A 21,572-nucleotide genomic window follows, 5' to 3' on the forward strand; every position below is an offset into this window, starting at 1 on the left:
CTCATCTTCCTCAGAGAAGTTTGCTCTTTTCTGAAAAACATCCCATCCCTGTGAAGTAACAGCCAACTGAAGATGTTTTAGCAAGTACAGTTTGTGAACAGAGTGAAATGGATTTAAATGGTTGGACAGCCTGCCTTTCCCAACCAAACCAGCTAGGTTGTTCTCAGTGTACCAGCAGAAGACACCTTTAAAAGGTGCACACCTGCAAGCAAACCCTTCTGTAAGCACACAACACACCCAAGAGGAGACACTGAATGATACCTCATGGGCCTTTCCTACTAAAGCTCCATAAAAATCCAGGCTCAAAGAAAATTGCAGATTCCAAAGCAGTTTTCCCCTATTAAAGCTTCTAATTCCACCACCCTGTATGCATAGAACTGTTTAAACACACACCTGTAAAGGCCTTTGAGAGACCAGACTGTGTCCAAGAGATGTCTGTCCAGACATTTACTTCTCCAGCAAGAGATCTGTGGACAGCCAGCTTCAGGTTTCATCAGCCTAAAAGCTAAATGCTTTCCTTTAGCATCCAAATCAAGTATCACCTAAAAACAAGCATCTCTTGCTCTACAGAGAACTCAAAGACTTGTTAATCACTGGCTTTTACATAGCAACCCTTTTATTGATGCGAGGGCACTCATCAAATTTGCTCTTAGTTTCTTCCTTTCTAGAATGTCTATGCCTTTCAAGCTCCCCTCACAAGGTTTTATAAACCAAATATTCTTGCAGATTCTAGGTATCTAGTACTATTGTTTATAACCAGACCACTTCAGCTAAGGCCCTTTTTCAGCAGAGTAATCACTTCCCTTGTCTTTATTTTTACTCACACTAGTTAACGTGACAAAGCAACATCTGGTTAGGTGAAAGAAAATAATTCTCAATTAATGGCTGTTTTACTATGCACTACAGTGCTCAAATGCAGTACAAATATCCAGTATTTTTTGGGATACTGTTTGCTGTTCACTGACACTCTTTCCACTAATCAGGCCTTTGATTTTTTTATTCCTGTGTTCTCTTCCTCCCTCAGTTCTTGTTAACCGAGCCAAGTTACACTGATTTCCAACCTGCTACAAATCTTCCCAAGATGGTTTTTAATTTGAACCCTTAGTTGTACAGTGCTTGCAATCCTTCCAGTTTTGTGTTCAACATTACAGGAAGTAGTGAAAATACACTCAAAACTGAACTCTCCAGGAGCATGTTTCATGACACCCGTCTAAAAGTGAGTTATTTAAAAGTCAGCCTCAAAAGCTCTTAAAAAAAGATCTTTTAAAAGAATTATTTTTAGAGCACACTTCAGTAGCTTGAACAATGGCAGAAATCCCGTAAAACTCAAGAAAGACTCCTCATATTCCTTCCTTATTAAGTGCATTGACTACTGTAAAAAAAAGCTTGATCTAGACTACTCTTAACAAACCACACTAGAGTATTTCCTGTGCACACACTGATTTTAATTGTTCTCTACTTACTGACAGATTCCCTTCCCAAACCACCTCCTCAGAATCCTTCAGGGGATCAGAGCTCATCTGGCTTTTCTCTTTTTTTTTTTTTTAAAGAAGTATTACTCTAATTGCATTCCAATAATGTAATTTTATTCCATTTTAGCAAATATCTGATCACAGCCTTTCCAGGAAAACTGAACAAAGGCTCCACTGACTACCTCAGCATTTTCGCAACATCCACTTTTCCCATTCTTAACAGAAGGGAATTTCATACCTCAGATTCCCTGATTTTCTTAACTGCACTACTCATTTTACCTCACAAGTTCTTGTCCCTGCTCTCATTTTCTTTGGCTGGACCCTTGCTGGTCTAAGGCCTTTAGAGATCTCAAGATATATCTGAAAACCAGACTCTCACTATGCTTCCTATTTTTTACTCAGATAGAAGATTAAACATTAAACATTCAAATTACTAATGTTTAACTAATATTTAATAATGATAGTAAGCATTCAGCAGCACCCTATTTCAATTAGCTCACCTGTACATTTGATCCCTCAGATTATTCTCTCAATACAACTTTAATAAACTTATTATTTTTACCCTGCCTCCAGTGCATTGCTTTAAGCCTATTAGCAAAAATTACTAATCTTTCGTTGTCACAAATATATTTTACTAAAAACAAAGATAATTAAGATAATTATATAAGCAATTTTCTACATGTATTCCTAATCAACCTAAACATATACTTCTTTCAAAATATATTTTTGTGAAAGCCCAGACTCCCAAAGGTACCTGGTAAGGCTACAAGCTGTTCCTTAAAGGAGGCGAGCACATCTTTACAAGGAGTGTAAAGGGTAAATGTTAGGTGGAAGCTGTCGTGAAAACCCAGAGCAAGCAGAGGATGAAGCCGCTTTGAAAAACTAACTGGTAGCCATCCCCCCACGACTTGTTTGTGGGGTTTTCAATTAATATTAATTATAACAATTATAAATAAATATAATTAAAATTAACCAGGTTTACAACACTATATTGCGGCCGTGTCCCCCAGGCCTACAAACCGCTTCAGTATCGGAAATAAAGCAACAGCAAGCACCTACTCACGGCACACACCGGCCTCGCCGGATCCCCAGCCAGGGCTCCGCTCTCCGGCCGCGGGGGCGATGCGAGACCCCGCAGGCTCCGCGGGAGGGACCAGGCTGGGCAGCCCCCGGACCCAGTGCGAACGTGCTGCCCCAGCCAGCCGAGCTCCTGCCCGAGCTGGACCTTCTTCTTCTTCTTCTTTTTCTTCTTCCTCCTCCTCTTTCCCTCATGCCCCCGGTAGAGCCTCAGCACCCACCTTTCCCACCTGATCCCGCCAGGAGCCGCCGCCGCCGCAGCGCAGGGCGGAGGAGCCGCAGTGCGCGCGCGCCGCCCCGCCCGCTCCCCCTCAGGCGCCGGGGCCGCCCCTCACACGACGCGCTGGGCGGGGCGGGGCAGGGTGGGACCGGAGGGAGCGCCGCGGCCCGGCTCCTCCGGCGTGGGACTGATCCTGGGATGTGTTCGGTGTTGGCTACGGAACCCGAGTTCCCGAGGTGGTCTCTTGGAAGTGCTTCCCCACGGGAAGGAAAGCGCGTAGTCCTAGAGTTTCAGATGCAGATGACACGCTGCTCAGGTCAGGTAAAGGTCAGCAAGACCTTGGTGTCGTGGCACCCCTTGTGAGGGAGCAAATCCTTAGACATAATTATTACTGGGAGTGGTACCCTTATTGAGGTGATGGGCTCCTGAAAGAGAGTGACAGTTCTTCCCGATGGGAGTGAAAGCCCCAGTATTCCAAGTGCAGATGACAGCTGCCCAGGGCAGGTAAAGGCCAGCAAGACCATTCTATCTTGGTACCTTTCGCGTTGTATCAATCCCCGGGCGGATCCGATTTTGGAGCTCGGTTCCTAATGCCGAATCTGCGGTCGTGAAAGGGAATGGCAACACCTATCCTTGAGGAAAGAAGCAGCCGTTCTAACTGCTGCTGCCGCCGCCCGTGATCATCTACCCAGTGGAGATAGAAGCCAGCAAGACCTTTCTGTCCTGAGAACGCGCCGTGCCGAACCGGGGGCTCCCCTCGGAGCGGGGCCGACCCTCGCAGGGCAGGCTTGGGGAACCGGGACGGCTGGTGCCTCCCGCGCAGCTCCCTCCGCACGGCCGCCCTCGAGGTCTCCATGGCGAGGGCCGCCCTTCCTTTCCTCCCCTCCCCTCCCCTCCCCTCCGTGGCGCGCGCCCAGACCCCGCCTCCCAGGCCCGACGGCCATCTTGGCCGGGTGGCGGCGGCGGCGGCGCGAGCACGTTGCGCGCGCGGGCCCGCGTGCGGGAGCACCGGACGCCGTTCCCCCGCCGCGGCCCGACGGCGCCGCGCGCGCTCCCAGCCCTCCTCCCCCCGCCCCGCCTCTGCCCCCTCACAGCTCCCGGTAAGTAACGCCGGGGGGAATTCCGACCTTCCCGCACGGGAATGGAGGCGGTAGGGCAGGGGCCCCTCTCCTCATACCGTGCTGCTGGCCTGGCCGCCGCCGCTGGGCTTGGCCTGGGTGGTGGCCTCGCCCGATCCACCGTGGGAGAAGGGTCGGCTCGACCGCGCCCCGCCCGGGCCTTAGGGCCGGACGCTCCCGGGAATCGGGGCTCGCTGCCGGCGTGGGCACGGCCCGGGCCGGCACTGCCTGCACACGCGGTACGTCGTCCCAGACGCCTCGGGTTTTGTGCCAGCCGGGGTCAGAGAGCGCCGTCCCTGCTGCTGCTCCCGGCCGCAGGAATGGCTTCCCTGTGGATACAGCGCGGGATCCTCGCCTGCTTGCGGTGGTGGCGGCCTGCCTCTGGGAAAGGGAACGCCGGCATTTTGCTCCTGTGGAAAGGGGGAACTTCCTCCTCGGGTGGGGGGGAAAGCCGTATTTTGCCTTCTTTTGGGAGAACCTGATATCCACGTGGGTGCTTGTGGGGCGGTGAGGAGATCAAGCCTTCTTGCAGGTGCGATAAGATAGTAGGGTAAGGCCATTTCCTACGCGGTATGTGTAAAAACAAAAGAAGAAGTCGGCAGGGCTTTTCTCAAGGACCATGGTGGTGTTTCCTCCCTGGAATGCACATGGATGTTTCACCTGCACGTTCCTGTGACAGTTTTCACGCCCTAATTTAAGTTTCCCTGTTGTGGTTCCTTCCCTAAACTGCAGTCCTAAACCAGTGGTCGTGAAATTCTTTCATTAGTTTCATTAGAGTGCTAATTTATGGTTTCATTCTCACACGTTTCACTTCACGTTAAGGGGAAATGTTAAAGATTGAGTGATAATTAATACTGCTCAGCACAAGCTAAACACACCCACTCGTTGTGCAGCGTCAGTATATTTGACCATATGCTTTCATGTTAGCATCCTATTTTCTTATTCATGTTGTGTCTTATGAGTAACATAATGATTTAATACAGTAGGGAAATTTAGGCATGTCTAAACTTTTTTTACATTGCCGCAGTTTCTAAAACTAATGTCAAAACCTTAAGCATACACTAGTTCTTAATTCTTGGCAGATTTTGTTTGTTCTTGTATCATTTACTATTGTTTCTGCTTTGAATCTTATAGATGTAGTGATCTCCCATATGCAGTTTGAAAATCTGTTTTATTTTTCATTTAAATTTTCTTTGGGTGTTCTAGTTCTTAACTTTCTTGTTCTTGTTATGATGGACTGTATGTAGTCAGTACATCAGCAATGGAATTAATAGGCAATTCTTGAGCTTGTTTTCAATGGCAGCTGGAAATGCTGCTCATCCTCTCTTCTTTCCACAGCATTTCTCTCTGAGGTCTGATGCAGTGTAATTTTATAAAATGTTCACTGTTTTTGTGCAAAGCAACTAAAGTATGACACAATTCTGAACCCAGACCTTGCCTTCACATCTTTAATTGAATAGTCTCTGGTTCTGTTTCAGGCTTCGTTTACTTTTAATGTTTTAATTTTTCTTTGTTTTAAGTCTGAATAATTCAGTGCAATTTCAAATCCTTCTCACTCATAATTGCCTTGACTTAGTGGATTCTAATTTAGCTCTAATTCCTGTGAAAGAAATAAATATTATTATGCAAGCACATTGCACTTGTTCTACAGATCGTACATGGCTGTTGCCTTCTGTGACAGATAGCAAGATCTGCACATGTGCTGCTTTTTTTTTTTGTAATCTGGTGTGTCAGGATGTGCAGCAGCTGTGTCAGACAGCCTAAGAATGCTGACTCAGAATGCTTGTGATAACATGTTTTGTGTCTTATTTTTAGACATGTTTGATTTTTTTGTATTAAATTACATAATTGAACATAATATACAGCTTTTGGCTTCAACAGGTGATACTGCCAAGGTTTTTAGACCATCTTTTTTTCTCTAGCCAGAAGTTTTAGTCATTCTCTCATTGTTTCACCTGTGTTGTCAGTCCTTTCTGGGAAGATTTTCTGCTGCTACTCCATCATCATTCACTAATTCAAAGCAACTCTTTAGTCTAGTAGTTAGTAGTAAATTAATATTTTCATACTCTGTTGTTTATTCTGTTCTTCTTGAAATGGAAAGGAGGAGTGCAGTCATGAAGTCAAATGCTTCTGAGTACCAGTTTCTCCTGCCCCTAAACTGCTGACTGCACTGCACAGTTGCAGGTGTGCTATTCTGTAACATTGCTAATCTGTGTTCAGTGTCCTGAGAGTTCTACTTCTGCTCTTTGGAATCAGACCATCCTATAATTTAAATGCCACTCAGCTAACTGGACGTGAATATGTAACTTGAGTTCAGTCTGGTTTTGGACAGTTTGTTTATTTGTTTCTGAGTTCTAAGTAGAAATTATTACTTTCTGTCGTGGACAGTTGTCATTGTAGACATCAGCACAGTCCTGAAAATATTGCAGAAGTTACAGGAGTCACAAATATTTTTTTTTCTGAAAATGGTTAAGACCACCAGAGAGTTTTGGATAAACTGACGCTTCCGTTAGGTAGATGGGAGCAAAGTGGGAGGAGTGTGTGTCTCCATGCTGCTTCATTGCTTCTATTCCCCCCCACCAAGTACTCTAATAAATGCTTAGTGTACATACTTAAGTCTGTGACCCCTTCAAAACTATTCAGCACAGATGGGCATTTTCCCATGTAAGTTAGAATTAGAAAAAAATCCTAAACTTGGGCTGTTTGATTGCTTACCAACCACAGTCTGATTTCAGCAGTGAGTGTAAACTTCAGTCTGATTAACCTGCCAAGACTGTGCAAAGCTTGCTGAGAAAGTTGGCAAGAATTGCTTGTTTTAAGCCATACTTGCCTTGGTGTTTGAGAGCAGCCCCGTCCCACTCCTCTGCTTTGCAGCTTCAGGCTAAACCCGAGCTGGAAGGGGGCGTGGCTGAGGGGAGATGTCTGGGCTGCTCTCGGCACTGCTCAGCAGGAACCTCGAGCAGGGTTTGGGGGGCTGGGGAGGGCAGCCTGCTGAGCCACAGCAGGTTTGTCTTCTGGAGCTCGCCTGTGGAACCCACGGAACTGGTTCACTGCTGCTTAGAGCCAGTGGTCTGTCTGTCTGCTCAGGCCTTGGAGAAAGGGCTGACCCAGGTTAGGCACTTCCCCTGGGAAAACAGAGAGGGAGTGATTCACCCCCAAATACTCTTTGCACTGTAAACTGCAGGATTTTAATGAAAAGCATTGGGATGTCTTCCCAGAGAATGTATCTTTATTTGAAATAATGACAATAACCAGTATCTGTCCCCAAGAAAATTACCCTGACTCAGACAGCTTTATAGTCCTTAAAAGTAAGGCTTTCAGTTTCTTGTTTTCTCATGTATTAAAGTGAGAACTGCAGACTCATTATTCCGTGCCTGTTGGCCTGGCCTGCGGATGTCATTTCAATGTTCAGCCCTACTTTGTCAGTCTGGTCTGACAATACAGAACTGTTAAATAAATTTTAATTTTTTTTTTTTAATATTCAGTTGTTTGTTTGAAAACATCAGCTGTGTTAATAGGACTTTCTGCCTTAGGAAATTTAAAATAGTAAAGTAAGAAAATGAAATACAAGTAGAAACTAACGCAGTAAGGTTGGCAGCGTGACTAGTAGTTACATTCATTTATAGCTGATAAAGAATATTTTTGACATTAGTTTTAAAATACTTTGGAAATTTAATAAAGGAATAAGACTACCACTTTTAAAAGGAACCACTTAAATTATTCGTAACTATGGTAGTAATGGATTTAAGGATACAGTAACATCTGCTTTTCTGACCTTTGCTGAGTGTTAGATGTCCATCTTCTTTTCATTCATATTGCAGTAATATCTGGAGGATTCCTTCCAACTGAAGCTTATGGAAGAGTAGAGTTTAACATGATAAATGTGCCATACACCTATTTGGTTCTTGCTTCCTTCAGGAGTTTGCCAGTCACAACCTTTCTTCATCCAGTAGCCTTATGAAATAAATACAGTCTGTAAACCACTGCAGGATACTTTGGTTTGGTGAAGCAAAGGTGAACTGGACATCCAACAGAAAATACTTTCTTTAATTAGAAATGTTGGAGTCCTTTGGATGCAACTGCACCTTTGGATTGTATGGAAACCTGAAGTATTTCAAGACTTTTTCCCAATTATATCACTGAACTACTGATACTGCATTGAAATGGTTTTGAACATGCACCATCTGTAGGGCTGTCATCCCTTTATTTAGTGGTGGTGAGATGGAAATGCTTTGTACTTTATGGCATTTTTTGACCAAAAAAACCCTGTATGTCATCTGTAATATCTTAAAATCTTCCAAGACCCTCATAATTCAGTTGTCTTTGTTGTTCTGGAGCTGAAGGGAGTTGTCCTTAGGCGTGCCTTGTTCATAGGAACACAAAAGTTATTATTACTGTTATTTTCAGTACTGTGAGTGAATATAGTAATGGAAATATGAATGCACTTTAAAACACATTGCACCTTTTTTACCTGTCAAGACTTAAACGTAAAATTCTCTGCCCTTCCCTTCATTTGCTGCAGCTGTACAAAGTCCCAGTACTATCCCGTGCTTGTCAATGTACATTAAAAAAGCTAAGCAAGGAAAGAGAGGGTTGTAGGATACAAGTTGTAATTTCACATCTTTGCATGCATTTATTTGTTATTTCAGGAATATTTAATCATCTTGTACTCCACAGAATTATAGAATTTTTTAGGTTGGAAAAGATCTCCAAGGTAGTTGAGTCCCACCATTAACACAGCACTGCCCCCTAACCTGTGTCCCCGAGTGCCACATCTACATGTCTTTTAAATGCCTCCAGGGATGGTGACACCACCACTTCCCTGAGCTGCCTGCTGTAGTGCTTGTCCACCTTTCAGCGAAGATATTTTTCCTAATATCCTATCTAAATCTCCCCTGGTTAAATCTGAGGCTGTTTCCTCTTGTCCTGTCTCTTGTTGTCTCTTGTTATTTTGGAGCAGAGTCCAATCCCCCACCTTGGTACACCCTCCTTTCAGGCAGTTGTAGCCAGTGATAAGGGCTCTCCTGAGCCTCCCTTTCTAAACACCCCCAGCTCCCTCAGCCGTTCCTCAGACCTGTGCTCCAGCCCCTTCCCCAGCTCCATTGCCCTTCTCTGGACTCCCTCCAGCACCTCAGTGTCTTTCTTGCACTGAGGGGCCCAGAACGGGACACAGCGCTCGAGGTGCAGCCTCACCAGTGCCCAGTACAGGGGCACAGTCACTGCCCTGGTCCCGCTGCCCACACTATTGCTGATGCAGGCCAGGTGCCATTGGCCTTCTTGGCCCCCTGGGCACAGCTGGCTCATGTGCAGTCACTGTTGACCAGCACCTCCAGGTCCTTTTCCACCAGGCTGCCCCAGCCTGTAGCACTGCCTGGGGTTGTTGTGACCCAAGGGCAGGACCCAGCGTTTGGCCTTACTGATCCTCTGCCTATGCATCCGGCTTGGCCACATCCTTTTGCAGACCCTTTCGATGTTCTTTATAAAGAATTTTACTTCTTTTTATTGAAATGTATTACAGGCATTGATACCATATTAGGAGGTGCAGAATGTAACTGTAGTTATTTAAATACTACTGAAACTCGAGATTACAGAATCAAACGTCATCGTGTATGTCTGCTCACGTTGCCTGCTTTACTTTTTATATGCAATTACAATTTTCACTTTGAAAACTAGTTTACATTTTACACTGTTTTAAACCTTTAATACAGAATATTGGCATACAGTTCGTAAATGTAAATTCTAATTATATTCTCGGAGTAATAGTTGTAGTCACAGTTTGACAGTGTGAACAAGGGTGCTTTACACAAGGCAGCTTGTGAAACTAGACTTTGCAGCTGTATAGATTCTTACTTATGTTCTTACTACAATATGCTTTTTTTGGAAACAAATCCATTTTCAGATATAATCACAATTTTATTTTTATACTGGAAGAATAGTAATGGGATGGAAAGTTGATGTTAAAAATTTGTGCAGTTGTCTATGCATCAGTATCCTTGTTATTTGTATCTCTGACTTTGCTCTGTTTGCCACGTTGTTTAAAGGAGGAAAAAATCAATTAATTTTGTGTTTTTCATCTCTGCACTCCACTAGTAATAACTTAGGACATGTCTGTTCTCTGTACTGTCAGTAACATGGGGTTTTTTTCCCTTTTTTTTTCCATAAGGTCTGGAAGACTCCCACTACTCCTTGTCATAATTGGCGTATGTGTTTAACCCTAAATTGTGCATTATGGCAGACAAATTAACAAGAATTGCTATAGTCAACCATGACAAGTGTAAGCCAAAGAAATGTCGTCAGGAATGCAAGAAGAGTTGTCCTGTGGTTCGAATGGGTAAGATACAATGTAACAAAGTATTTAAGCAATTGGAGACAATTCAATTTCTACTAGGAGGAATGAGCTTTTTATAATTGCTAGATTTTTGTGTATCATTCAAGGTTTTGTTTCATAAAGCCTTTAGAAATATCACTGAAAGCAGGAACAATTCTTAGTAATAATGACACTTTTCAACCCTTTAGATGATCTAAAGCTGCACTGAACATTCATCAGTTGCATGTTCCTCTGTGGAATTTAGTAGGCAAGAGTTCTGATTCACCAGAAACTTTATTGACCTTATCTTATTTTTTTTCACCAGGAAAACTTTGCATAGAAGTCACATCACAGAGCAAAATAGCATGGATTTCAGAAACACTTTGTATTGGTTGTGGTATTTGCATCAAGGTAAATGTTAAACTGCTTTTTTTTAAAGTGCTAAATGTTCCTTATTTTGCTATTATATTTAGTAATGCATACTGTTAACTTGAAAAAGCAGTTTTCTTTCCTGGACTGATCAGACCAAGTTAACTGCTACTGTTCACAGAAAGTTAAGAACTGTGTCACTTGACTGAACTGGTTGAGTTGCAGGGTGTGGGTTTTGTTGTGGCTTTGTTTTTGCTTAGCTTTGTTTGGGTTTCTTGTTTGTGTCTGTAGACAGCAGCAGAATGATGTTTTTTTGAAAGAGGTGGAGAATATGTGCAGTGTGCCTTATTCGTATTGTAGACCAACAGTCTAAATTGCTGACTATTAGTTTGAAAAATGTGGTATAGAACTTCCTTGGCAGGTTGATCATGTAAAGGAAATTTGGCACAAGTCCATGTAAAAATGCAAATGCACAGCTGGGTGCAGTATAAAACATAGTCTTTTGATAATAAATTGTTGTGTGCACTAAAAATCTCTATTTTATTTCAATTCCAGAAATGCCCTTTTGCAGCTTTGTCAATTGTTAACTTACCTAGCAACCTGGAGAAAGAAACAACGCATAGATACTGTGCCAATGCCTTCAAACTTCACAGGTATTTTATTTTTCAAATATCAATGTAACAGAGACAAAAAATCCAACATAGTGCACATCCAAGCGTTCTTGTTTCTTATTTCCAGTAGCTTCCTTTTAGAATGTTAATTACATTTTTCTTAGTAAAAGGTATTATAATGAAATAAAGTGTAAGGGATTATTTTACAGAGCCCCTATTTAAAAACAGACTACCCTTAAATATTTCTTATGATCTTCTATTTGTAAGGAATTTGATACTATTTGAGTTAGATATTTGCAAGTTAACAAAGTGGGCTGTAATAATGAGAAATCTGAAAATGACTTGTAACATTTACTTGACCACTTAATGTTGGTGTCTGATGACATTAATATAACGCAAATTTATCAATGTTGTGTACAGGTTGCCTATCCCTCGTCCAGGTGAAGTGCTGGGATTGGTTGGAACCAATGGTATTGGAAAATCAACTGCCTTGAAAATTTTAGCAGGAAAACAGAAGCCAAATCTTGGAAAATATGATGTATGTATCAGCAACAGAGTTGGCATTCTAGATAGCTGTGTTTATATATTTGGACTGAATTTTTGTATTTGTGTGGATCTTGGCGCTTTCCCTGTTAACAGCCAGTGACCTACTCCACACAGGAACAGTAGTAGAAGGTTATTGTTAACAAAGGCTTTCTTGCAAATTGCGTGTATCTCTCAAGAAAGATCAGGATACTAATTATAACTATAACTCGCAGAAGATAAATATCAGAGGTAGGTTTCTGTCTTGAAGTCACACTTAAGGGCTTGGAGTTTTTTTAATACCAGTCTTTTAAAAAATGTCAAGTTTTTCTCCCTGCACAATTTACCTGTTCCCAGGAGGGATTTCCATAGCTCAAGTTTTGGAGTTTCTTCTAAGTTAACTTTGTTTTTATCTGAATAGCTCTAGGGTCTATGAGCACTTGCCATGTACACTTGTAATTTCTTAGGCATTTTTATCTTTGATTCTTTTGAGGAGGATTTCTCATAAAGTATGTTGTTAGTACGTAAGCTGTGGTTGAAGATATTTTCCAGTGTACAGTTTAATACTGAGCTCTGAAAATCCTTAGTTTCTTCATGTTGCTAGTTACTTAGAGATAAGATTTTTTGAGAACCAGACTTAACAACAACTTGTAACTGCTGGTATGGATGGGAATTCATAATCCATTTTCCTATGTATGTACTCCAAGTCAAACTGCAGCCAGTGAGCAAAATACCAGGGCTTCTTTACCTAGCGCTACTCCAAAGAGTAAATACTGTTAGAGAAAAGGCATAAATAACTACTATTAGTACTCGTCTTGTAAGTATTTCAGATATCAGTTTCTTACCTTCAAATTGCACATGGACAATGGAACTCTGATGGACACTTTTGTCCTTCAATAAGCACTTGTAAGAACAAGTGTGTTCAAACTTTCTTCAGCAGTTTCTTTACCTGAAAGAGTAATGTTTTGATAAACTATTCATTTCATGGCGGCCACCTAAAGCTGCAAAGAAATAATCATTTCCCAGATACATTCTCTTTCAAGTTTGGTTTATATTATTTTGTGGACTTCTTGTTTCAGGTGGTAGTATTGCAGAAATAGCAAAATTTTTGACTTTCTGAATGTGTATTTAATTGAATTACCATGCTTCCAAAATCAGACTTTGCTGTGAAGGAGCTATATCAGTATGACCACAGAAACATGTGGTATGAATTGAATCTTCCATGTTGCTTCTGCTCTAAAACTGATGGAGCATTTCCTCTGTGTATTTGCTTGGTTTGGAAATATGACTGTGTCAGTCTGATTCCATACTGTTTATCATCAAAGTAATTAACTCAGCACCCCTCAGAGTAGTACACTGTGCAAGGGGGAACTTTTCATGGGTGAGTGCTTTGAATAGTCCCTTTCTTTTTCAGCTTGTCATTTTTCCTTGGTCTTCTCATTCTTTTTCCTTGGAAATGTTTGCTAGAAGCAGAGAAAACTACCAAATTTTATTGCATCTTCTGTGCAAGTTTGTGCTTTTATCGTTCCAGTCCTTTTCCTTTGGATTAGCTGTAGTGTAGTACTCTAATCCATGCTGTCATTTTCCCCATGAAGTTGTTTCAGTTCAGTAGATTCTTTACTGTGCAAATTTAATTTTTTTTTTTTTTTAAGGCTAGTGATACCTGGAAAAAATCTCAATGTTTTTGGAGGGTTTTTTTGTTTGTTAACTTACAAGCATATTCTATTTTCCCTTATTGGTTGGAATTTAAAATTAGGGTTTCTTATTATGCTTTTAATGGTATAAGTAAACCCAGGCTTTAATTTTGTCACAGGATCCACCTGACTGGCAAGAAATTTTGACTTACTTCCGAGGATCCGAATTACAAAATTATTTTACCAAGATCCTGGAAGATGACCTTAAAGCTATCATTAAACCTCAGTACGTGGACCAGATCCCTAAAGCTGCAAAGGTGAGACCTTTCACAAGTTAATAGAAAGCTGGGAGCTTCTTCTGTAGTACTTCTCTTATGATTAAAGGTTTTATTTAGCAGCATAATTCAGAACTGTCTGAAATGTTTTATGTTGTTTGTTTTGTTCTTTATTATCTATCATGCAGGGAACAGTGGGATCAATTCTGGATAGGAAGGATGAAACTAAGACACAAACTGTTGTATGTCAGCAGCTTGGTAAGTAATTTTGTACAGTCAAATTTTAAAGCAGTTGAGAAGCTTGTATTTACTGAAACAATCAAGTTACCAGAATGTGATAGAACATGTAAATTATACCAAAAAAAATTATATACGTAAATTATACAAAAAAAAACCCAGAGAAAAAGTAAAGGTGCTTTAGTGTAAAGCCTAGGGCTAAATAACACAAATAATACTTCCTGGTGGCAAAGGCAAACTAATTGATACATGCTAGTTAACAGAATGTAATGCAGTTTCTGTTTCATAGTAGAAAGTGCTTATTTTTAAATCTGCTGCTCTTGCTTGCTCACAAGTGTGGCAAAATCTTAGCATCCCCCTTGGGAGAACCACTGCATGTAGAAAGTATTATCCTAGTGTACCACACTCCCCCCCAAAGCTTATATACATCTAATTATAGTAGGAGTAACACTGACTTCTGAGATTAATATAACTAATAAGAGCATCTGCATAGTTCAGCCCTGGTGATGTTTTGTATGTGTTTTATGTTTGGTTGTTACTGAATTTAGTTGTTGCTAAATTCACAATAGGATTCTCTTTGGTAGAACTGGGTGGTAAAAGTGGGGCTGCCATTGTGCCACCAAGAACATGGGCTTTGAGTCTCAATTTATTAGTGACACAATCTATTCTTGAAATGCAGTGTTCATTAAACTGCCTAGAAAATACTGGCTTCACCCTTCTGCTGTAAGGTTTGAGGGACTTGATTTTCTTGAAAACCAGAACTCTTCAGCCAAGTCTGACAACAAACACTTTCAAACCTGGTATAGTCTTTACCAAATATGTGGTGGAAAAAGAAATAGAAATGTAATCCTTCTGCATGATAAGAAGCAGCCATGCAGTTAATGCTGCAGAGAAGCCATAGCTTGCTGTGACATAGTATTAGCAGTATGATACTGATACTGTATAAACTGAATGCTTATTCTCCTTTGTTTTCTTTTCCTCTGTGTAGAATGCTTGCTATCTTTATACATGTTTCTGTAGGTAATAAAAATATGGATTGTTGTGTTGGTTATAACATACCTAAAATTAACCACTTATTTGCAGACTTAACACACCTGAAAGAAAGAAATGTTGAGGACCTTTCAGGAGGAGAACTTCAGAGATTTGCTTGTGCAGTTGTTTGCATTCAGAAGGCTGATATGTATGTTTAATTTACTTCTGTTACACATTGCTTCTAATAATCTGTCTCAGAATATGGTCCTCGAATTTACACTTAACAATAATACTTCTGTTTGAAACATTGAAAAGTATTTATTAATTATTAAATAAAGTTTTAAAAGGATTTTTTAAAAAACCAAAACTTTTGCCAACTCATCAGCTGAAAGCCATATTTAGTTTATGTATAGTCTCTGGATTTTGCATACTTTTATTTACCTGAGTGGAAATAGCTGATTTCAGAAGCTAGTGTTAAATTTCAGCATCACAACTTCATAACCTCTCCCTAATCCCACCTAAATATATCCTGTTGGACAGCACACCTGTCTCAGCCTCTCTGAATGAGAAAGGTACAGCTGCTTCCCCACCTCTTGGAACTTGTGTCCCTCCTCTCCTGTCTTGCAAGCAGGAAATCAGTGTCTAATCTATGCTGTTTCCTGACTCCTTGGGACCAGGAAAGCAAAATCAGAAGAGTTATGAGGTTTTGGGTTTTTTTGCTTTGATGAGGTTTTAGTTGGTTGGTTTTGTTCTGCTTGGGCTGCTGTTTTTTGGTTGGTTGGTGTGAGTTTCAAGTGAGTTTCCTTGTTCAGTTTTCTCTTTTTGGAAGATGTCCTTCTTCCATTCTTCTAAAGTATTTCTGCACTTTTCAGTTCATGTTAAATTAAGGTAACTCAGAATGAGTGCATGGGACTCCTAACTGCTGATTTCTTTTAACTTTTGGTAACTTTGTCAGAGCTCATGACAAAGTAATACTTAACTCACTTTTCAGATGACAGTCTACAGAGAATGAAGGCAGGTGTGCACAATTCTCATTTTTTGTCTCCCTTTCTCAGTATAAATAATGATATTTTTTTTATTTCCATGTATTTAATGGTTGAAATGTTAATATTATGTTTGAATAAGTAGAAAGCTTGCATTCACTAAGACTTCACTCCTCCTTTTGGGATTAGCTTCATGTTTGATGAACCTTCCAGCTACTTGGATGTCAAGCAGCGATTGAAGGCTGCCATTACTATTCGGTCCCTGATAAACCCTGACAGGTAAATACAAGCTTCAAATGTTTTGCTAGACTGTAATAATGCATGCCTGTTCACAGAGGGAAGAGACATCCAGTCCGTCTCCTTAGAAGTGCTTACTCCTCAGTATGGTATACTAACATGTTTCAAATATTCCAAGCCAGTCATATTCTATTCTTTTGCATTTTGGAAACTTACTTCTTGTAGTTTCTTGTCTCGATTCAGAATTTTGTAATAAGGATGGGAAAACATTGGTGGTTACTTTCCACCTGAATATTGCTGTTTCATCCCTTTCTCACAAAGATTTTTATTTTCTTAAAATGTGCTAAGTATTTTTCACTCAAATCAATCAATATCCTTCCACTTACATAAAGAAGCTGCCAGTTTACACTGAAGATGGGCTTTCAATTTGTCATTTGCAAGTTTATTGGACAGTTTAAAAAATGCTTGTTAGAGATTTGAACTCTCTCCTTTTTTAGTATAAAGTGAAGAAACCATGTTAACTAAAAATCGTGTTAATAGCTCTTGTTTATGCAAGACTAGAGTAAGAAAAAAGGAAAAATGTTTTGCACTGAAGTAAAAAAGCATCTCTCTGGCTCTTTTTCAGGTACATTATTGTTGTAGAGCATGATCTAAGTGTGTTAGATTATCTCTCTGACTTTATCTGCTGCCTGTATGGTGTGCCAAGTGCTTATGGTGTTGTTACCATGCCTTTCAGCGTAAGAGAAGGTAATTCTTGCCATATTTCTCCTTTTAAGCATAACCAAAAAAGACAGCAAAATGCCAATTGTCTGTTGTATAAACTTGTCCTCTTCCTGTTACAGTTCAGCAATGAAAATCTACTGTTTGATTTTCTGCAGAATTTCTGTGTTACATGATTCTAAATTTGTAACTCAGCCCAAAAGCCTTAATTATGAAATGCCCTTTTTCTCTTGCTATGGACATCATTTTGATACTTGTAGGCGTTTCGTAAACAGTGGAGTTACACAAAAGACCTTATTAGTAGAGAAAGGTCAGGAGGCAGTTTGCACAGTGCAGAGGTACATACTGTTCATCTGAATTGACCCCACTTGTAGTACTGAGCTCAGTAAAAACTCGTTTTGAGAGAATGGGCCCAACAGCAGTAGTTCCTTTAAGCCCCACACACATCACTAACTGTGGGTTTTCAGGAAGAGCTGCTACAGCCATTCTGTAATTTAGTAAGGGTTTTCTTTATTCAATTTGTATAATGTGCACACTTTAAAAAGGGGAGGTCTTGTTGCTTCTTTTACCGTGCCATTTAAATTCCAGAATTCTCCTTACCTGAATGGAATTTACAGCCAGGAATTGAAATTCATCTTGTTTTACTTTGTTACAGACCTTTTTTAATGATCTTTTTTCCTCCTATCATAGGCATAAACATTTTCCTAGATGGCTATGTTCCAACAGAAAATCTAAGGTTTCGAGATGCATCTCTGGTATTTAAAGTAGCTGAGACAGCTAACGAAGAAGAGGTTAAAAAGATGTGTATGTACAAATATCCAGGAATGAAAAAAAAGATGGGAGAATTTGAACTATCCATAGTAGCTGGAGAATTCACCGATTCTGAAATTATGGTGATGTTAGGGGAAAATGGTGAGTGCAATTTATGTTGGAAACTGTTTCTCCAACCTTGAATATGCTCCTAAAGCCCTTCTTCACTTTGGGAGCCAGGCTTCAGAATTACTGAGTTTGAGTCAGATTGAGCTGCTTGTTACCTGGGGAAGACATCACACCATGAGTCCCCTGACTAGAGAGGTGAAGTTACCGTGTGTTAACAATGTCATTGTTTGTCTGTTACCCCATTTTAAAACCTTACCATTTTAAGATGTCTCTTCCATTTGAAAAAGCAAGTAGTAAGTGCTGGAAGTTAATATAGGAGTTCTCAAAGCAGTCTAATTTTAAAATGTATTCTTTATTAAATAGTCTTTGTTGTTGTTGTATCAGTGACTTAATTGTTAGAGGTCTAAATTACTAAAAAGTGATTAATCTGTAACTTGTATTTTAACTTAGGAACTGGCAAAACAACATTTATCCGAATGCTTGCAGGAAGACTTACACCTGATGAAGGAGGTAATGTGTAATACCTTAGCTGAAATCTATTTTAAAGATACTGGAAAGGCTCTTGTTTACAATATTAATTTTGGTTTTTTATAGGTGAGGTCCCAGTCCTAAATGTTAGCTACAAACCACAGAAAATCAGCCCTAAATCTACGGTATGTTTCAGCCTTATTTACTAAGTATTGTGTTTGCTACAAAACGCAGAGACAGAAATTTTTTTATTCTTATTTTATATCTATTATCTATTTTAGATAGAATTTTTTTATTCTATTTATGCTTGTTTTCTTGTGGTGCATAAAACTGAATAGCAACATTTTCCTTTTGCTAGGGAAGCGTCCGTCAGCTGCTGCACGAGAAGATCAGAGATGCCTATACACACCCCCAGTTTGTAACTGACGTGATGAAACCTCTTCAGATAGAAAACATCATTGACCAGGAGGTATTAATTGCTTGAATCAACATCCCACTTGTCTTAACTCTTAACCTGTACCTGAACTAAGCATGGCCTTGTTTCTTCCCACACCACCAGGTTCAGACACTGTCTGGTGGTGAGTTGCAGCGTGTGGCATTAGCTCTTTGTCTGGGTAAACCTGCAGATGTTTATCTGATTGATGAGCCCTCAGCATATTTGGACTCTGAACAGCGTCTGATGGCTGCCAGAGTCATTAAACGGTGAGTACACATGGTGGGGAAGGAACTGAAATTGGCAATAGTACTACAATGAGATCACATTACTCTCTCTTCTTTTCTTTTTCTCCCTCATTTCAGTTTCATTCTCCATGCTAAAAAAACAGCTTTTGTGGTAGAACATGATTTTATCATGGCTACATATCTTGCTGATCGTGTGATTGTTTTTGATGGCATTCCTTCAAAGAACACACTGGCAAACAGGTAAGAGAGTTGTTGGGATTAGTAAGCAAGATTGTCATCCCTGCTTAGGGAAATTTAAGCTGCATCCAAGGCTGTCCTGAGGGTTCTGACTTTGGTTTTGAATCATGGAACAGAAAATGGGATTAATTCTCACTTACAGGCTGGCTAGACCAGAGCTGGGGTGGGGTTGGAGAACCTAACCAAACCCTCAAGAACTAGACCACCTCCTGGCTTAGACCAGCCTTAAGCCAACTGCACAATGGCTAAATTACAATCAGAAGAGACCAAGTAAGTAGCATCAATAGTAAGGAAACAAAAAAGTACCATCTGTTAAGTGTGCTCATTGAAAATAACTTTCAGATGTATTAAAAGAAAGCAGTGTATTAGTGGTACCTGTATGCAGATGTAGTGAAGGGCAAGTCTTGACAGCAACATGCAGCATACATTGTTTTACTCTTTCAAAGCTGTCCCATTTGATATGTCTACTTTTGTAAATAATTTCATGTAGATTACAGAGACTTTTTGATGAGCAGCCTTATCAGAAACCAGGGTTTTAGAACAGTGAGTACTTGGCACAAGCCAGATGAAGTAAACACATTGGTCTGCCATGTGTCTGCAACCCCCTGCTCTCCTGGTTTTGATGGTGTTCCTTCCAAGAACACACGTATTGGAATTCAAAAATAGCAATTATACCCTGATGCTGAGAAGGTTATGATCTTTGTCAGATTTCGCTTATGGTGCAAGGGTTGGGGTTTTTTTCTTTGAATATAAGCAAGTGTGCTGGCACACACATGTAGATACAAAATAAAAATAATGCAAAGGTCATGGCTGGAAGCCACACTGAGGTACTACTCTCATCTTTCAGCAGCCTCTCAGACAAGGTTTGACTAAAAATGTAGCACAGCCCAGTACATCAAATGCAGCTCACATTTGCATTTCCAGCTCTGAGTGAACTCAGGATGGAACTCAAAGTTGCCTGTAATTGTACAGTATAATACTTCTGAAAATGTAGCTAAAATATTCTTCTCTTTTAACAGTCCACAGACTCTTTTGGCTGGAATGAATAAGTTTTTATCTCAGCTTGAAATCACTTTTAGAAGAGACCCCAACAATTACAGACCAAGAATAAACAAACTCAATTCCATCAAGGTAAGAGAGGAGCACCTTTACAGTAAAGGAGCTGTGATTGTTTAATATGAAGCCAGGTTTTAAAGTAAGGACCAAAATGAAGATTGACATGGGAGTTCTGCTGTGCTGGAGAAACAGCATGTGAAACTAGTAAGAGTAATAATAAGGGAAGCAGAAAGGAGTTTAGATAAGCGTCTTTTATTTCAGTTATGTTCAAGTCTGCCAAAGACTACTTCAAGTAACTGTGACCTTTTTTCTCTTCCCAAGGATGTGGAACAAAAGAAGAGTGGAAACTACTTCTTCCTGGATGACTAAATATTGAATCCCAGCATCTTTTTAACTGGCATCTAGACATGCATATTGGAACCTAAACAGCTGTGATGAGATGGCTCAGATCAGGTTTTAGAAAAATTAATCTTTTGGAGCTTAAAATCTCTTGCTGCATTTAACATCCAAGACAGTAGCAGTAAACATCCTAGTCTGAGTAAAACTGCCACTTTCTATATTTTGGTGACACAGCCCTATTTTCAGTGTAAAAATTTCAAAATAGACCACCTTGAAATTGTGCAAATGGGTCTTCTGATTTTTCAAAATTTAAGGGAGGTTTTCAATTCAATATATCCTACTCATGTACCAAGTGCTGACTGAACTTCCTCATTTTAAAATAAATCTTGGAGGCTGTTTTCTGTCTAAGAGGGAAGTTTACTAAGAATGTCACGCTACAGGACCGACTCCTCTTTCTAAAAGGTTAAATCTCTCTGGATGAGGGTTTCAAAAATAAAATATCCACCTAACTTACAACTCTTCTGTGACACTGCAGAATTTCTTCAATAACTAATTCAGAAGTGTGTATATGATGTCACACACCCCTTTTCTCACACTGTAGTGCACACAGACGATGCAGCACAAAGAATGTAAAAGGTAGCGACATCTTTTTTTGATCATCTGCCCCTGTGCATCTTCTCAGACCTAGTGAGACGAAAATAATTTGTGAAACAATCTTAAGGAAATACTAACATCCTTTCCATCTTTCCAACTTCCTCTTCCATGAAGTTTTTATAAGGCTAAGATGCAGGAATTACTTTAAGAAAAAGTAAAAGCCTTGATCCTTACTACAGACAAAAATGAAAGTAAGAAATATCTTGCTAAAACCTTACTTCCATATACAGTAAGGTCCTTGAGGGAACCAGAAAGGAAATTTAAAGGTTCCTTGCTTACTTAAGCAGACATGTAAAAACAACTTTCAGCTATGTATCTTAAAAGGAAGGGTGTTTTCCATTCAGCAGTTCTCTGCCTTCACTGGCATGTGAAAAACATTATGAGAAAACATGGCTTTGTTCTTTGTTTACATTTTTGCCTCAGAAGCTACAGAAAGGAGTGGTTTTGTTTTTTAAGGCATTCTGTGTGTTAGTAACGTGGTTATTTCATAACCTTGGCAGTACT

General features: G+C 40.3%; 2 protein-coding genes across 9 annotated transcripts in view; one reads left to right on the plus strand and one right to left on the minus strand.

The window, feature by feature from the left end:
• Window positions 1-4,081, minus strand: part of ANAPC10 (anaphase promoting complex subunit 10) — a 33,959-nt gene extending 29,878 nt beyond the window's left edge. Inside the window, exon 1 of one of the 7 annotated variants that reach the window (XM_048304871.1) lies at window positions 3,947-4,081. The gene's annotated coding sequence lies outside the window, so the exon portion shown is untranslated. Of the gene's footprint in view, window positions 1-2,527; window positions 2,843-3,306; window positions 3,396-3,946 lie in introns of those variants that run through there. The other 6 variants (XM_048304869.1, XM_048304868.1, XM_048304870.1 and 3 more) reach the window with 6 other exon arrangements.
• Window positions 2,947-20,930, plus strand: ABCE1 (ATP binding cassette subfamily E member 1). 2 transcript variants are annotated; one of them, XM_048304864.1, is made up of 18 exons: window positions 2,947-3,090; window positions 10,051-10,218; window positions 10,520-10,605; window positions 11,119-11,216; window positions 11,595-11,712; window positions 13,510-13,647; window positions 13,794-13,863; window positions 14,926-15,022; window positions 15,987-16,076; window positions 16,660-16,781; window positions 17,445-17,666; window positions 18,084-18,143; window positions 18,228-18,286; window positions 18,460-18,570; window positions 18,661-18,803; window positions 18,900-19,022; window positions 20,039-20,150; window positions 20,397-20,930. In XM_048304864.1, exons 2-18 carry the CDS (start codon window positions 10,116-10,118, stop codon window positions 20,442-20,444), a joined length of 1,800 nt encoding a protein of 599 aa, XP_048160821.1. In that variant the 5' UTR covers window positions 2,947-3,090; window positions 10,051-10,115; the 3' UTR covers window positions 20,445-20,930. The 2 variants fall into 2 exon arrangements, with proteins under 2 accessions (XP_048160821.1, XP_048160820.1); XM_048304863.1 differs by lacking the exon at window positions 2,947-3,090 and adding an exon at window positions 3,776-3,869.
• Window positions 20,931-21,572: the final 642 nt, after the last annotated feature.

The sequence above is a fragment of the Corvus hawaiiensis genome, chromosome 5 (assembly GCF_020740725.1).
Source record: "Corvus hawaiiensis isolate bCorHaw1 chromosome 5, bCorHaw1.pri.cur, whole genome shotgun sequence".
In the NCBI taxonomy this organism is placed as follows: domain Eukaryota; kingdom Metazoa; phylum Chordata; class Aves; order Passeriformes; family Corvidae; genus Corvus; species Corvus hawaiiensis.

What these genes read in the sequence shown, in the direction of transcription:
- ABCE1 (XM_048304864.1), top strand. Translation starts at nt 10,116, where the DNA reads ATGGCAGACAAATTAACAAGAATTGCTATAGTCAACCATGACAAGTGT. An exon ending in GCCTTTCAGCGTAAGAGAAG is followed by an intron (nt 16,782 to 17,444) that starts GTAATTCTTGCC and finishes CTCCTATCATAG; the next exon opens with GCATAAACATTTTCCTAGAT. An exon ending in AAATCAGCCCTAAATCTACG is followed by an intron (nt 18,287 to 18,459) that starts GTATGTTTCAGC and finishes TCCTTTTGCTAG; the next exon opens with GGAAGCGTCCGTCAGCTGCT.